This window comes from Rhipicephalus microplus, chromosome 2 (genome assembly GCF_043290135.1).
Source record: "Rhipicephalus microplus isolate Deutch F79 chromosome 2, USDA_Rmic, whole genome shotgun sequence".
Taxonomy (NCBI): domain Eukaryota; kingdom Metazoa; phylum Arthropoda; class Arachnida; order Ixodida; family Ixodidae; genus Rhipicephalus; species Rhipicephalus microplus.
In genome coordinates, this window is record NC_134701.1 from 218,810,447 (window position 1) to 218,827,552 (window position 17,106).

General features: G+C 44.9%; 1 protein-coding gene across 1 annotated transcript in view; it reads right to left on the reverse strand.

Moving 5' to 3' along the window:
* Positions 1–17,106, reverse strand: part of LOC119169564 (cell adhesion molecule Dscam1) — a 547,574-nt gene that overhangs the window by 1,623 nt on the left and 528,845 nt on the right. Inside the window, exons 24-25 of the mRNA XM_075876128.1 lie at positions 14,786–14,864; positions 12,813–12,951 (exon numbers count right to left, since the gene is read on the reverse strand). Coding sequence (XP_075732243.1) covers positions 12,813–12,951; positions 14,786–14,864 — 218 coding nt within the window. The remainder of the gene's footprint in view (positions 1–12,812; positions 12,952–14,785; positions 14,865–17,106) is intronic.

Consider the following 17,106-nt stretch of genomic DNA (forward strand, 5'->3'; position numbering starts at 1 on the left):
TTCTCATATCACCAGAAAAATGTGCGCTGGCGGCTTTCACTCGCAAAGCAATGACCCTTTATGTCATCTCAATCTGCGGGCAACCGATTTCTTACGCCAGAACCCACCGTTTTCTAGGCATCATTATTGATAGGGACCTCTGTTGGAGTCCGCATGCGGCCTATATGAAGAAGCGCCTGACCGCCATTTCCCAATTGTTCAAGTTCCTGGCAGGAAAGACGTGGGGGATGTCGGTAGACGCAATGATAGAACTCTACGGAGCCCTGTTTCTCGGTTTCCTGAGATATAGCTTGCCCATGCTTAGCAAAACCTGCAAGACCAATGATCGTGTTCTACAGCCAGTACAAGCCCAAGCACTTAGAGTGTGCCTTGGTCTGCCCAGATGTACGTCAACAGAGGAAACAATTGCACTTGCTAGTGACTATCCGATACAAACTCACATTGTTGTAGAAGTCCTGAGAACGCACATCAGACACTTCGCACGTGCTCCCTGTCATCACCTTGCACTGTTGCCTTCAGAGAGGCGCCAAGCATCGTTCGCTAAACTGATTGTGACGTACAACGAGAAACTTCCCTCGGGCTTCACTTCTGCATCTAAACCATCGATACCCCCTTGGTGCCTTATTCGACCCACAGTGCATCTTAGTATACCAGGGATCCGGAGGAAATCTGAGCTTTCGTCACCCGTGCTGAAACAACTGTCTCTTCTTTTGCACGAGAAATATTCAGACAGTGTACATACATATACCGATGGCTCCACGAACCTCCAATATCCGTCAGGTGCAGTAGTTGCGCCAGCAAGAGGTGTTACCATCAGATTTAGGACTGACCACTCCACGGCATATGCAGCAGCGGAACTAGCTGCTTTGCGCGCTGCACTTTGTGCGGTCAATCGGGAACCACCGCAACAATGGTCGATATTCAGCGACTCAAGGGCAGCCCTACAATCTATGCTCTCAGCACTGCGTCGCGGGCCGTACAAACAGCTTGTTTTGGAAATTTGATGCCTTCTCCACACTTCACACGAGAAAGGGCATCATGTGACGTTTCAGTGGCTGCCAAGTCACTGCGGCGTCATAGGGAACGAACGTGCCGATACTGCCGCGCGGGCAGCTCTTGAAGGAACTCGAGAAGAAGCCATACTACTTTCGCGGACCGATGTTTCGAGTAATCTTCGACGACTTGCGCGTGAAATCACGTTTTCACTATGGTGCCCACCAAGCAACCAGACCAATCATCAATGGCTCTCCGAATGCCCACTGGGCTCGACCGAAGAGAAGCCACCCTTCTTCATCGCTTATGGCTAGAAGTGGCATTTACGAAATCCTATTCCTTTGTCATAGGAATAGCCCACAACGCTTTCTGCGATGCATGTCATTGCGAAGAGACGCTACACCACATCCTGTGCGACTGTCTGTTGTATGACAACCAGAAACAGTCACTGGCGTCCGTTTTTGCGCGCCTCGACAACAGCCAAACGTCTGTGGACACTATTCTGTCAAGTGCCCGAGAGAAGACATTGCAACAGAAGGCGACAAAAGCTCTGTTGAAATTCCTACGTGACACGGACTTGAACAAGCAGCTGTAACAGCAATGTCACACACCGCGAAAGAGAAGACTGGACTATGAATGAGTGTGCGCGCGTGTGCTGCCGAATGTGCTGTGTTTATCTCTCTTCCCTCTCTGCTCCCTATTTTTCATCTCCCCCATCCCCTTCAATGCACAGGGTAGCAAACCGGCTGCCTCTAGGCTGGTTACTTTCGCTGCCGTTCTTTTCCTCATAATTTACCTCCTTCCGTGTACTCCTCATAGGCCCAAAATTCACATTTTCCACCATCTAAACTGTTGAATTTGCAGTTTTCACGCACAAATAACTTCAATGTCTTTATACCACAAGTGCCATAAAAGCGAATCATCGCAAGTGACCGGAAACCACAGTAGTGCACTTGTTCTCGAGCTTTCCCTTAGCGAGAGAACCAGATGTGTTTACTGATCGTCGAGGCTTTAAGTCCCGAAAGCGCTATATAATTACGTGGGAAGCCGTAGTGAAGGTCACTGAGTTTCGACGACCAGAGGTTATTTAACGTGTACCCTAATCTAAGTGTGTGCGGTTCTAGCCTTTCGTCTCAATATAAACGCGGCCACCGCAGCCGTGATACGAGGTCGAGCGCCGCAACTAATATACCACCGAGCCGAGTAGTATTCGTGTTTAAGGCATGGGTGTCTTTTTAAAGCAGCCCAACGTAATAACAATTTAAATAACTTCTGACTTACGAGCACAGCCATGCAGGGGAGCGCATGCCTTTACCTATTGGTTCAATACACGATAACATTCAGACGCTATTTTAGGATGCTCTGCTTTTACGCCAGCCTCTTCGATTAGGGTGATTGATTGTGCCTACTACTCTCTTAGTATCGGCAACAACGGCAGCCTGCATTACGACCTGCCACAGTGGCGTATGATCATTTGGGCTAATCTGCTTTTCGCTGCACCTGTGCACATAAGTGAGTGCAACTTGATGGTATTATTTGGGCTCAGCCTGCAGTACTTGCCGACTGAGCTGTTTTAATGATTGGCCCACAATGCGTGGAGCAACTATTAGATGTGAGCGCACTGTGTTCTATGCAATAAAAAGAGAATTAGAAGCAGGAAAAAATCATATTCGAATTACATATCGTAAGAAAATACACAGAAGGTTATCTCTTTGATGAATTGCGAGCACAAGGTTGATTGTTGTCAATGTAAATAGTATGGTGGAACTTAGCGAGGTTGAGCAGGTCATAAGGGGCAGCGGGTTAGGCAATATGTTGTCGAGGAGTGCTTGTTTAACGCACGGTCACAGCAAGCGTAATACAGAAAAAAAATACTGCCAAGCGCTCTAGCCTGACTTTTGCTGCACAACATATCCCAAAAGCTATACCCAATATTGATTGTTTAGCTCAGCGCGAAATCATATCAATACTAACTGGAGCTTGATTTCGTCATTAGTGTTGCAATGGAGAAACGTTTCCAGGCAACACAAATTTCATAGGCTCAAGTGACTAGCCCCTTCCCGTAGTTCTTGTGGGATGATGCTGTGTAGCTGGATCAACGGACAATTAGCAAGGTAGTACGTATAACTTACATTGTTTTGTCGTTAAATTCAAGGTGACCTTTATGGTTATATTATGTTTAGGTTTACTGATTAAAAATAATAAAATTGACCAGACACTAGAAAAGGTAGAGGATGCTTTTACTGATATCAAGTGAAGGAAATAGACCTGGGCCGACCACGTAGTGCTTAGAACAGACAACCCATGGCCAGAAAGAGCAATGGAATTGATATAACGGGGAATCAGAAGAATTAGAGAACAGCGATGATTTCTAAAACAAGCAACTAGGCACCATCATGCTCTGATGCACATGGAAACAGGGTGGTGCCCACTCTGAATCCAAGCGAGAGAACTTTTTTCTGAAGCAAACGTGCTTGCCAGAGCAATCTTAGATGGGAATAGTATACATGTCACCGCAGCTTTTGTTGCAAATAGGCAAGGTGTGGTAGTCACCTGGTATAGTAAGGGTCTTCCTCCATTTTCAATCTCAGAGTGAATTGACATGGAGAGTAATAATGGGAAAAAATCAGCCACATGTAGTCATAGCACTCGTTTTCGACCAGCTGAACGTGACGCTCCTCGCTATAGGGCTATGGAGTGCTCAAAAACGACCGGTGGAATGCACCACACGCTGGAACGACGAAGTTAAGAAGTTTCCAGAAATGAAATAACAAAAGAAGTATTCGGTAATATAGAAAAAATGTTTTAATTGGTTCGACTGTGTCCTTTTGTTAGTAGACAAACTGCGTAACTAAGTTGGTCATTGCAATCTTCAATGTGGTGGATTCCCTCGACAAGTAATGCATAATTCCGGATTTGAGTGGGGATCGAACCCGGGTTTTTTGCGTCCATTATGCCATCTTTCGTCATTCTTCGGAAAAATGTGGTTTATGTACAAGCAATAAGGTACAGTTGTTCGATGCTGCGGCTGACAACGACGATTAAAAATTATGCCTGAAGCTTTTGCAGTGATTTGTAGCATTAAAGGACTCATTTTTTGTGCAATTCGCATTGTGTCGAGGCATGGTTGTTTTTTTTTCTTCTAAAACACTTTCATACTCATATAATGCGATTTATTTCTCAAAACAAAGCCTGGCTGAGGTCATTTTTTGATGGGGTTTAACCCTTTCGGCCCTGAAATTTTTCGACCAGCAGATATTTTTGTTTCTCGTTGATTTGGAGTTGCTACCACCTGACGAACATGAAAATACTTTTTTTCTGAGCATCCCATCACTATACAAGAAAAAATGGCTCCGTGTTCTAAATAAAGGACTCCAGGGATTAGTGGTTGTAAATTGAAATATGGTGAATTCAAATAAATACATCTATTTATTTAACCCTGTTAGAGCAAGTTATCGTTGTGAAACCAACATAAAGCAACCACGTATTAGTTACAGCGTCTAAACTGTCCAATAGGAAGTTATTGCGCTCGTGATACACAGCTCTTCATTGCACCCTAATGGCCACCGTCTACATATTGAACACTTTGGAAGATCGAACGTCATGAATAATAGCCGTATCCCACTTTGCTGTGCCAGAGAAATTTGCGCCCATGTTTGCAAGGGCAAGCTGATTGAAATACACTTCACCGTCATCTTTTTTAGATTCATCATGCACCATTACTATATTTCATAAAATAAATTAAAATTTATTACGCACAATCTCGTTGTTAGACACTCCTTACCTATTATCTAAGTGATGTGGGCAGGTTTTCTCGACTAGAAAAACAAGAAATCGGAAACTTTTACAAGAGCTACACATCTGGATTAGCCTGAATGCATTCAGAGGTCTGACAACCACTGAGCCGTCGTGTGCTATATTTAGGACATGAAGATTTTTCACTGCTCAGGGCGATACGCTAGTGTTAGGAAAGACCTACTTTGTAAAATTCTAGTTAGGCATCTTAGAAACAACATGACAAAATGCGATAGCCACTGATCTAATAGTTAACTAGTAAGGTGTCATTCATAAGGCGGTTGTGGCGAGTGCCATTGCTGTCGCAATGCACCATTTTGTTCTCTATTTTGCAGAATTCCAAAGATGACGACGACGCAAAAATTACTACCTATGCTTGTGCAGGTGTATTGAGGATAGTTGGGACATTGTTTTCTGACTTTATTGCGTTACATTTGGCAGCAAAATTACTTCATGTCCTTTTTATAGGATGCCAGGGCCGGAAGGGTTAAGCAACGGCGTGGCTCAGTGGTAGAATACTGGGCTAGCACGCAGGGGACACGGATATTAGTCATATTGCGTTCTTGGTGTGTACATTGGCATCTTCCATACCCTAAATACACTGACCAACATGCGTATTTGTATACACTTGAATAGTTTTACTAATGTGTTTAGCATGCAGAGCTTATAACGCAAGAAAATGTGACCTGAAGGATATTAAAAAAATCAGGGAGAGTCAACTCAAGAAATTGTTATCCTGTAAAAACTATTTACGGTATTGTAGAATGAAATTCTATTTAACATAAATATTAAAATGTTTCTTATTTTGACATTTTGACATTAAAGTTCGCTGTCTGTCTGTCTGTCATTATTTTTATATATTATAAAGCCCATTGCCTGTGAAGTAGAATAAATATTACATTAAAGCATGTTAAAATGTAAATGTGGTCCCAAAGTTCAGTCAACCCTGTGCACCATGCCACGTGAGCCACCCGATCAAACTATTATAGACCCTAAATAAGAATAGAATATCAAGCAGTTGAAATCTTGACCCCACGCAGTACTCATTTAGTCCTAACCGGACATCACTGCTTAGCTTTGTTTCCTTCTGTGTGATAAAATATATTGTCACAAAGACACAGGTAGGCAGGTACAAAATAGGGCGTTTACTTTCGTAACCCAAAAGCCAGAAACGCGAACACCAGAGCACGCGCACACAGAACTACTTCGTTGTCCTCCTCAGAGGCTGGCTACTATAGTTGCCAGCCTACCTTGCGTCAATTCCCCCCTTTCCAGAGCGACCGTCTCGGTCGATTGTCTGAGATGCTAGCAGTGGCCATGAAAAAGAAAAAAGATCACGTCAACAAAAAAAAAAGCCGACGCTGTTTTGGATAATAAGGAAAAAGTTCGAAGTGTTCATAACTCGCGGGCGTGGTACGGTTTCATCCGTACTACATGGACTACTTCTGGACGTGGACGTCTTCGGTTTAAACTGGTGTCGGAGCTTTAGGGAACTACCTCGTAATTCACGTCACTGAGGCAGCGCACAACTTCGCAAGGGCCAAAGTAGCGTCGCATTAGTTTCTCCGAAAGCCCACGATGTCGAACTGGTGTCCACACCCATTCATAGTCACCTGGTTGATACTGGACGTTCCTTCGGCCTTGGTTGTAACGGCGAGCGTCGACATCGTGGTGCGCGCGAATGCGGTTCCGTGCAAGCTGGCGGGCTCCCTCGGCTTTCTCGATGAAGTCGTCAACGCTGTCATTTCCGCTGTTTTCCTGGTCTACGGGGAGCATAGCGTCTAACGGTGTTGTGACGCGACAGCCATAAACCAGCTCGAATGGTGGTAGGTCTGTGGTCTCTTGCACAGCGCTGTTATAAGCAAACGTGACGTACGGAAAAATTTCATCCCACGTTTTGTGCTCTACATCAACATACATAGATAGCAGGTCAGCCAGTGTTTTGTTTAACCTCTCCGTCAAGCCGCTCGTTTGGGGATGATAAGCTATTGTTATCCGGTGGTTGGTGTGCGACAGCTTGGTGACATGTTGTAATAACTCTTCCGTAAATGTTGCTCCGCGATCGGTTATGAGAACAGCAGGTGCACCATGACGCAAAACAATGTCGTGGAGAAAGAATCTGATGACTTCAACTGCAGTTCCCTTAGGCACAGCTTTGGTTTCTGCATAGCGAGTCAGATAGTCGGTTGCGACGATTATCCACTTATTTTCTGAGGATGACGTAGGAAATTTACCAAGAAGATCCATTCCCACTTGCTGAAATAGTGCTCGAGGTGGATCTAGAGGTAGGAGGAAACCGGCGGGCTTTGCGGGCGGAACTTTACGCCTCTGACAGTCCCGGCAGGTGCGGACATAGCGCTGAACGGACGAATACAGCTGTGGCCAGTAGTACTTCTGTCGGATGCGCGCTAAAGTCCTAGTAAAGCCTAAGTGACCGGCCGAAGGATCGTCGTGGAACGCCTGCAAAACTTCCTTACGCAGTGCCGTTGGAACGACGAGGAGGAAAGTTTCCTGGCTGCTCTCAAGATTTCTCTTGTAGAGAACATTGTTCCGCTGCAATACGTTGTTAAACCACGCGAGAGCCGGCGTGGGACAATAACGTCTTCTCCTTGAAGATGCTGGATGACAGGAAGTAGCTCAGTGTCCTCACGTTGAAGCTCAGCCATCCGCACCACATCGACGATGTCAAGAAACGGTAAATCTTGTTCAGTGTCAGTCGACGTCGAAGAAATAGGAGCACGAGACAGGCAGTCACCATCTGTATGCTTACCTGATCGGTCGACCACCGTTATGTCGTACTCTTGAAGGCGGAGGCTCCAGCGGGTGAGGCGGCCTGATGGATCCCGTAGATTGGCAAGCCAACAAAGCGAATGGTGGTCACTGACCGCTCGAAATGGCCGGCCATATAGGTAGGGTCGAAACTTGCTAATGGCGCAATGACTGCTAGGCACTCTTTTTCGGTGGTAGAGTAATTAGCCCCTGCTTTTGTGAGAATGCGGCTCGCGTAAGCGCTCACGCACACTGCGCCGTTCTGCCTTGAACTAGAATGGCTCGATTCCTACGTTGCTGGCGTCTGTGTGGATCTCGGTGTCGGCAGTGTCGTCGAAATGTGCCAGCAATTGAGCTGTCTGCAGTCGTTTGCGCAGCTCTACGAAGGCTTGTTGTTGTTCTTCCGTCCATATGAAAGGTACATCTGGCCGTGTCAGTCTTGTAAGAGGTTCCGCAATTTTCGAAAATTCTTCCACAAAACGGCGGTAGCACGCACAGAGTCCGAGGAATCGCTGAACAGCCTTTTCGTCTCCAGTACGAGGGCAATCGGCAACGGCAGCCAACTTCTCCGGATCTGGTCGAATACCCCCCTGGCTCACCACGTGGCCGAGAAACTTGAGTTCCTGATAGCCGAAGTAGCACTTTTCGGGCTTGATACTAAGGTTCGCTCTCCTTATTGCAGTGAGGACACTTTTTAGCCTTGGAAGATGCTCGTCAAACGTGGTTGAAAACACAACGACATCAAGTACACAATACACGTCTGCCACTTTAGTCCAGCTAGTACAGTGTCCATCATGCGTTCAAACGTGGCGGGAGTGGAACAGAGACCAAAAGGCAGCACTTTAAATTTGTAGAGCCCATCAGGCGTCACGAACACGGTTTTCTCACGGTCGCCCTCGTTAACTTCAGTTTGCCAGTACCCTGACTTGAGATCTAATCATGTAAAGAACTGGGCGTGGTGTAGACAGTCTAAGGCGTCATAAATCCGTGGCAGGGGGTAAATGTCGCGTTTTGTGACATTGTTAAGCCGTCAATAGTCGACGCAGAAGCGTAGTGTGTTGTCTTTTTTCTTTACTAAGACAACAGGTGACGCCCAACGACTTGTCGAGGGTTTAATGACGTCATCATTCAGCATTTCTTGAACTTGACGCTTAATCACCTCTCTTTCCTTCGGGGACACACGGTATGAATGTTGGCGAAGAGGCCGCACCGACTCCTCGGTAACAATGCGGTGTTCTGTAACGGTGGTACGCTGAACTTTCGATGCTGTGGAGAAGCAGTCCGAGAATTCCCTCACAAGGTTTAGCAGCCGCTCTTTTCGTGAATCTGGCAAGTCTGGATTTACGTGAATGCAGCTTCCCAGGTCAGCACAAGCTTTTGCGTGCGGTGAAGTTGTATCCAATGTGCCGATATCAAAAAAGTCGGCGATTTCACTGCGGAAAGCGACAGTAGTCCCTCTAGGGACGTGCTGAAACTCATTGCTGAAGTTGGTCAGCAGAACTCGAGAGCGTTTATGCTCTAACCGAACAAGGCATCGGGTTATGTATATGTTTCGTTTGAGCAGCAGTGGAATATTCGCCTCTGCAATACCTTAATAGTCGTGGAATACATCAAAAACGTCGCAGGCAACCAAGGTGAACACGCTACTCTTCGGCGGTAACGTGACGTTATCGTCAACAATTCTCAAAGCATTGACGTAACTGCCGTGAGGGTTGCGCGCTAAAGCGTGTGCCGTAGAAAACGTCACCTGCGACTCTTGCAAATCATACACGGCTCCATTATCACGCAGAAAGTCCAGTCCGAGAATTAGGTCCCTCGAGCAACTCAGAAGTATTACAAAATCTCCGAGATACGTAAATCCGTGAATACTGACTCGCGCTGTGCACCGCCCCACCGGAGTGAGAAGATGGCCTCCTGCCATACGTATCTGCGGCCCAGCCCACTGGGTAGAAACCTTCTTCAGCCTGCAGGCAAGACCCATGCTCATACCGGAAGTGTCTGCTTCAGTGTCAATTAGCGCCATTACTTCTTCGTTGTCCACAGTTACAGCAATGCTTGATGTCACCACTCTTCGTACCACGTTTGACTGCGTCTGTACATCTTTTTGCTGCCGTCGCTGTCTTCATAGTGGAGGATCTTCCGTAGAGTCAGCGTCAGCGGCCTCACCTCCGGAGGTCGCTGAACTCAGTTTTCCCGACCTGCAGGACTGGGTAAACGGCGTCTCGGAGCGCCGCGTGAATAGGCTGGGCTCGGTGACCTGTAGCGAGCAGGCGACGACGAGCGAGGCTCTTGTGACCGATATTCGATACTGCGACAATTCGAGATGAAACTCTCTATTTCTGGTGGTCGCTCGCCAGGTCGTGGACGAGGGGCATTAGGCGAAAATCCACGGAGACCCACACGACGGTATGGACATGTTCGGTAGACGTGTCCGGCTTCCCCGCAGTGGAAATAAAGGGGCCTGTGGTCGGGTGTACGCCAGATGTCACTCTTTCTCGGTCTTGCTTCGGCGATCAACGGTGAGCTGCGAGGACGGAAGCTTACCTCCATTTGCTGAGCGTGTCGCTCATTGGGGTAAAATACGCTAGTTGAACTGCACAATGGAGGACGTCGCACTCTTCCGCGTAGCTCATCTCTACGCAGTGCCTATGTTGTGGCGCCTTGGACGGTTGGGGAGCGTGAACGGCTTGTCGTAGTTCGGCGCGTACCATCTCCGCAATGGAGAGCTGCTCTACAGGCGAAGCAGTCACCTGCATCTTTTGTAGCTCTTCCTTAATGAGAGCTCTGATAAACTCTCGCAACGCGCTGATGTCATTGCCGAGAGTGACAGAAGTGACCTCACTTGGGTTTACACCACGATTATACTGCCTGGCACGCTGTTGAAGGGCCCTCTCCATGGCAGTGGCTTCCTCATGGAAATCCGCAAGTGTCGCAGGCGGGTTTCGAATCAGGCCGGCAAAAATCTCTTCTTTAACACCACGCATTAGGTGGCGAACTTTCTTGAATTCGGACATAGACGGCTCCGCACACCTGAAAAGCCAATCTATGTCCTCTACGTAAGTCGTCACCCTTTTGTTAGGGCCTTGAACCCTTGCCTCTATTGCACGCTCCGCTGTCCCTTTCCTGTCCTCTCGGGCAAATGCCTTGAGGAACTGCTGGTGAAACTCATCCAATGACGTAAGCGCTGCTTCATGGTTCTCAAACCACGTTTTCGCGGAGTCCTCCAGGAAGCAGTACACATAGCGTAGCTTACGCTCTGGGGTCCAATCGTTGATGACGGCAACCCGGTCGAAATGCTCGAGCCAGTCTTCGGAATCTTCAAAAGCAGCTCCGTGAAATATCTTCGGCGTCTTGGGCTGGTTGATAACCAGGTGCCCTGGTGCTGGCACGGTGACGTTAGGCGGTGTTTGAATCATAGTCCTCTGACGTTCAGGCAGCAAACCGTGCTGTGGCTCGTGTCCCTGGAGACGACGGCTGGAATGTACGTGCACAGGGGAAAGCTCGGCTGAGCTACTCGATGGACTTGCGTCAGGGGTGCTCTCAGGGGACCGTATCATCTACCGTATCCAGCACTTTCACCAGAAAATGTCACAAAGACACAGGTACGCAGGTACAAAATGGGCGTTTACTTTCGTAACTCAAGGGCCAGAAACGCGAACACCAGAGCACGTGCACACAGAACTACTTCATTGTCCTCCTCATAGGCTGGCTACTATAGATGCCAGCCTACCTTGCGTCGCACGCGTTACTCATTTAGTTCAAACCGGACATCACTGCTAAGCTTTGTTTCCTTCTGCGTAATAAAATATATTCCAGTAAAAACTTTTTAAATTGAAATAGTCCTCACAAGAGACAGATTTCATGTGGCTTTCAAAACAAAACTAAAGTGGTATGTAATTGATTTGAACCAGTTTTTAATTTAGTTTCCATAATTTGACAGGATGTCACAGGCACTCATGAATTTACTGAGCTACGACTAAGACACGCACAGGCAAAGTTAAGTTCTGTCACAAATACATCATCATGCGTGCAACAAACTTTGTTAAGATTACAGGTGTATTACCGTCCAGTGACTGTGCAGTCACACATAATCGAATTGCGATAAGGTATGTGATCAAACGTTAAAAGCACGTTTAGGAAGGTTTCGGTGACTTCGCATGCAAACTACGGTTTTGATAAAGTCCGAACAGCTTGTTGCACTCGACCACCTAGTGGAGTTGTATACAACACGTTTAAGAAAGCACGAAAGCATATATGCGACGAATTTTTGGTATGAAATTTAGGAGACCCTTAACACTTTTTACGAATGCAAAGGGGACAACTTGCTTAAATATCCTGTTGATCTGCTGTGGTACTTTCTGCTGACGTGCTTTGAAATTATTGTTCAAATTTTTTTGATGTCCTGTTAAAAGTTGAGCTGTTAGTTTTTCCAGATTTCCCGTTAAGTGTTGTTGAACTTTCTAATGGGCTTTAAAAATACTATCTTTTGACGATCATGCACATTCCTCTACATTCACCAATTGGTATAAATTGAAATTTGTAAAAACCTCAACTATCGTGTACTTGGCAGCCTGGCAGAGTAATCACTTATAAGTTATTTGTTTATGTAAGCTCTCAGACATTTTTTTATTGAGTTAAGATAACTCAACAGAACTAAGGTGAATACAAAGTTCCACGTGACTGCATCAAAATATCACACATAAACCAACAGTAATTCCGAGCAGGCTTTCCTGCATATTCCTGGAAATTTTCAAAGAAACTCTAAAATTTGCTTTGAACTTTGGACCTTACACAGCCTTGAAACATAGGAATTTGAGGCCTTTGCCTTTAAAAACTATACAAATATGTCATCCACAAAAATCACCTCGCTTTGTGTTCGCCTTTTTTTTTGGGGGGGGGGGTGGAGATATCAGTTTGTGAGGGTAAATTTTGCCAAACACTGCTCTCATATACAAATTGCATTGTCCGTGAAAGAGGTTGGCCGATTTCACCCATTTCAAAATATAGTGATACCTTAGTGTTGTCTGTGTTAGCATTACATCACCATCTGCTGAGAAACATAAGCAAATATTCATCCTTGCTGAATTCACGGCCTTCAGTTCAGGTTAGTGAACAAAGCTATAGTAAATCCTACAAAAAAGCCCCTTTCATGCAGTCGAGTCATGAAAGACCTCATTTGGCTACTGGTTTCTGCACTGAATTTTACATTTATTACAGGCGAGTTCAGTAAACGCTGCTGCAAAAGTATACGTCACCTCTCCGTAGATTTCTGCTCGGCTTTTTGTCCGTAAAGACTGAAATGCTGCCTGGGTAGCCGGTCATATCGCGCTTCGGTAGCGTTGTATGATGCTCTTTCTAAAAGCAGCTCGTCCCAAGGGCCATCGCCATCGGGTGCTGAAAAAAGTATGTTTAAAAATAAGCTAAAGCTCACTGAAAATGCAGATCGAACGGAATAGAAATGAAGCCACATTTACTCGAAAGTGCTTCTATTTTTTTTTGATACGGCAAAGTATTCTTTCAGACTTTTAATGTCGGTGATTTCACCATAGGTAATAATGAGAAAAGCAAATGAATGTGAACGTGTATTCTATTTTGAACGTTGTACTATAGCTGCAGAAGATCACATCGCACTGAAACAAAGCCACTTTTTATATTGCAATTCTGTATGGCCCCCTTAGTGATTCTGAAGCTTATCAGGTTTAGTATTTGTCTTTATTGGAATATATTGCAGTCTATTTATGATTAAGACAAATTCGCTGGGTGTCCCAGCAGACACCTCTAAAACTCGTGATGTCATGGTGGAGGGCTGTGTATAAAAGAGCGTCACCACATATGCTTTCTTTTCCTACTTTTTCTTGGTTCAACTGGTCTACAGTTTGCTGACACGAGTCAAAAAATTACAATTAATTGTTTTAGTCTCCTTATAATAAGATGCAATGATAACAGAATATAGCCAGCGTTCATTGCTGTACGCCAATAAAAACTATAGAGCAATGTTAAATGAGTTAAAGCTAATAATGACACTCTTGAGCAAGTAGACTGCTTAGAATTGTGTTTTTGCTAAGTTCTGCATGCTATGCTAGTCTGCAATAAATGAATGTTGGTGAAACAGAAATTCTGAAATTAGCATCAGTTTCCGCTAATTCATTAAAAAATGCTGCTTGATGCATTAGTTTTCCATTACATTTATAGCCAGAAACTTTAAATCAAGCGCATCACAAAGAAACTGCTCTTGGTTGTCATTGTTTATGTCGTAGCTGCTGGGCGCCAAAAAAAAAAACGCATTTGCAGCTATGGAATTGAAAATCAATAGTTTAGGTAACTGGATCAATTCCATTTTTCTCTTCGTTAACTGTTATTTCTGAGAAAAGAATAACGTATGGGGCACATAAAAAATTTAAGTAGAACAGCCAGAATGGTGATGACCTTTAAATTTGTTGACAGGATATTATTTTTATTTATGAAATGCATTGCTGGCTTTTTATGTGGCTGAGATATATCTGGGATCTTCACGATCAAAGCTTAGGTGTACTGAATAGTTTGCTATGCTGTTGCTACCAGCAAAAGCAATACGCCACTCTTGCATGAACAGAACACGTCGGCTTTTGAGCTAATGACATGCCAGTTGCCTTGAATCACTGTTGCACGTCTACTTCTAATTATACCTTCACATAGTCTTTCGGCTACGTCTTGAACGTGACATTCCGGTCGAGGTGCTGAGTGGCGTAAGAGCAAATAGCAGCAAAAAATGCATGCAGTGTAAGTTGAGTAGAACTTGCACGGAATAGTGTGCATGTGAGCGTTCAATTGCAAAGTGGACTTCTGCGACTGTTATTTTTTTGTTTCAGTTTCTTTTGGTATTCTTTTGTAAAGGTTGGTTTTTATTCTTATTTAGAGTAGCAGGCCGGTGATCATATCTTTATTAAGTAATAATGCACTAATTGCCATTGTAAGCAGACATGAACTTCGTAGAATTTCAAAAGAAATTGGAGAATACTGATAGATAACTAAAATATAATTTTTGTTAACAGCGACATGTTCTGCACCACACAAGACAGCGACTATGTTTGCTAAACATGTTAACAGCACATGGGCATTCAAGTTTTGCACAAGCAGTCATGTAGTTTACAATGTTAGTCATCACTACAATGTTAAATTCACGCTTATCGCAAAGAAATAAATGACTTGACATCATACACCTTTCACAACTTTACCGCAAGATACATACCTCTATTTGGGTTGGTTCGAAAAATGGATGTGTAGTGTGGATCTCCGCCCTCGAATTCTCGGGGCATCTGCGCAGGAAACTGCCCGAAAGAAGGAAAAATAGAATGTGTAATAAACAAACCTAGCGCGTTCAGAAATAGTTATATGACTTTTTTCATCCTTTACACTAAGAGAAATGATTTCTCTGTCATGCTTTATTCTTCTCAAAGAAGCCTGAAAAAAAAATCGCTTTTATCCCCGAGTGCTTAGATAGTAAGTAGGTGGAGCTCTATATGTTTGCTGCTATCTTCATATTTCGTAGTTAAACTATAGCAATTAAATAGACCAAGCAACATTGGCCGTAAACAGTTGCTTTGAAGGCAAGAACTGCAATGCAAAGAAGGATGGAAAACAAAGACATTTGACAAGCAGAGGTGCTGTGTGTGTCTCATATCTATCTTTGTGGTTCATCTTGGTTTGCGCTGAAGTTTTCATCCGAAAGGTATTTGGCTAGGTAGGCTTGACCGAAGTTTCATAGAAGCATTTTCGGTGTGGTGTTCATACGAAGGCGATTTTGGCCAGCACATTATTGTTATACAAAACTGTTTATCAAATACAAAGAACGATCACGTAATCTTCTCCTGCCGTTTCATTTTTTTTTTCGGCACAGTAAATGGCGCCAGCAGTGACAGCAGCCTGTCCATGCGACGTTAGGAAGAAATAAGCCCTTGCTTAGTCTACATGCGAGAGATAGCAGTTGTGTATTGTCCCGTACCCTGCTTTGCCGTGCAGACACACGATCATTGTCCCTTGTATTATGACGATTGCCCTTGCTCAAATGATTGCACTTCGTGTAATGCGACGTCGGCAGCAAAAGCACAGATAATAATGAGTAGCCTATACGTGTGAAATCCTGATAAGTTTCACCCTAATGCTGACATTACCCACGTGTATTATGAAGAAATGAATGACGAGGAGGAAATAGCGTCTATAACAGGGCTAATAAAGGAACCCCCCCCCCCTTTTTTTTGTTTTTGAAGGCTACGTGGTTTATTGCGCTTCCATACATATTAAAAACAAAATGGCGTTTGTTTGCACTTATCAAGTGAGATTTCTTTTATTTTTATTTTTTTTCTGAAGTCACCACTAATGTTCACGCAACTTTATCAGTATGTACGTTAGAGCACTCTACCTTCTTGATTGATGTGTTGAGTCACTGTAACAACTGGTAGAACACTGGCTAAAGCTATTTGAAAAAGACATGAGCTTTTTATATGCCACTGGTGGAGCAATAAAGGCGCTTGTTGAAAATATGTCGTTGAAACTTTAAAGGTGTATTCGCATATGTTTCTACATTTGAACACGTGTGATCATATATGGAAACCCATGTGGAGACAGTTTAAATCCCCACTGCTGAACTATGGTGGTAGCGAACAACTCTATTCAACCCAGCGTATTGAGGTGTGGGCCTAAGCCGCGCCAGGGGTGGTGGAGAAACCATGTTTCTTAGCCGCCTCCCGTGGTCGCTGTATGGCCAATATTTCGTCCTCCCAATGTGAGCTGATCAGCGCGGCTCTCTACTGCACCCCAAGCTGTTCTGAGGAGACTGTAAGCCCGTGCTGTATCTGTGCGCATTCCCGTAAAATATGCTATAGGGTGGCGCGTCTCATGCTCCATAAATTATACGAGTCATCTGGTGACCCAGTTACTTTCCACGTGAAAGTTTTCTTTTACCATCAAATGTACGGCATCGTGCGTGGATGAATACAATAACAAAGACAATCAAGTAAATGAGATAATACGGTTACAATCACAGAGAGCTGACATAGTTATTATTAGGTTTAGGTATTCGTGTTAAAATCATGTTAGTCAAGCAGCGATGGCTAGTGGTTAGAACGTTAGCCTCGCATGCAAGAGGTCCGTGGTTCGAATCCCGGGGCCGCGCAGTTCCCAACCGGATTAAAAAAAGTCCGCGTAGTGATAGAACTGCATTAGGAGGCCTGGGGTGCGCCCTCACCAGTTACCACCGCCGGTAACGCACTCCCTCACCAGAGAAGGATTGGCCACCCTGGTGCAGTATCTGGCCACTACCTCCCACGTGCATACGTTAATCAACTCACGGCCCTCAGTCCCCAGCGGCTGTGAAGCAACCGACCATGGCTGCGGTCAGGTGTGTAAAACAGCAGATGGCGCTAAAGATCTCTGGATCCGGACAGGCCACCATTAGAACCTGAACTTGGCAGCGTTTAACGCTAGAACCTTATCTATTGAGGCAAATCTAGCTGTAGTATTCGAGGAGCTAGAGGGTGTTAAATGGGATATAATAGGGCTCAGTGAGGTTAG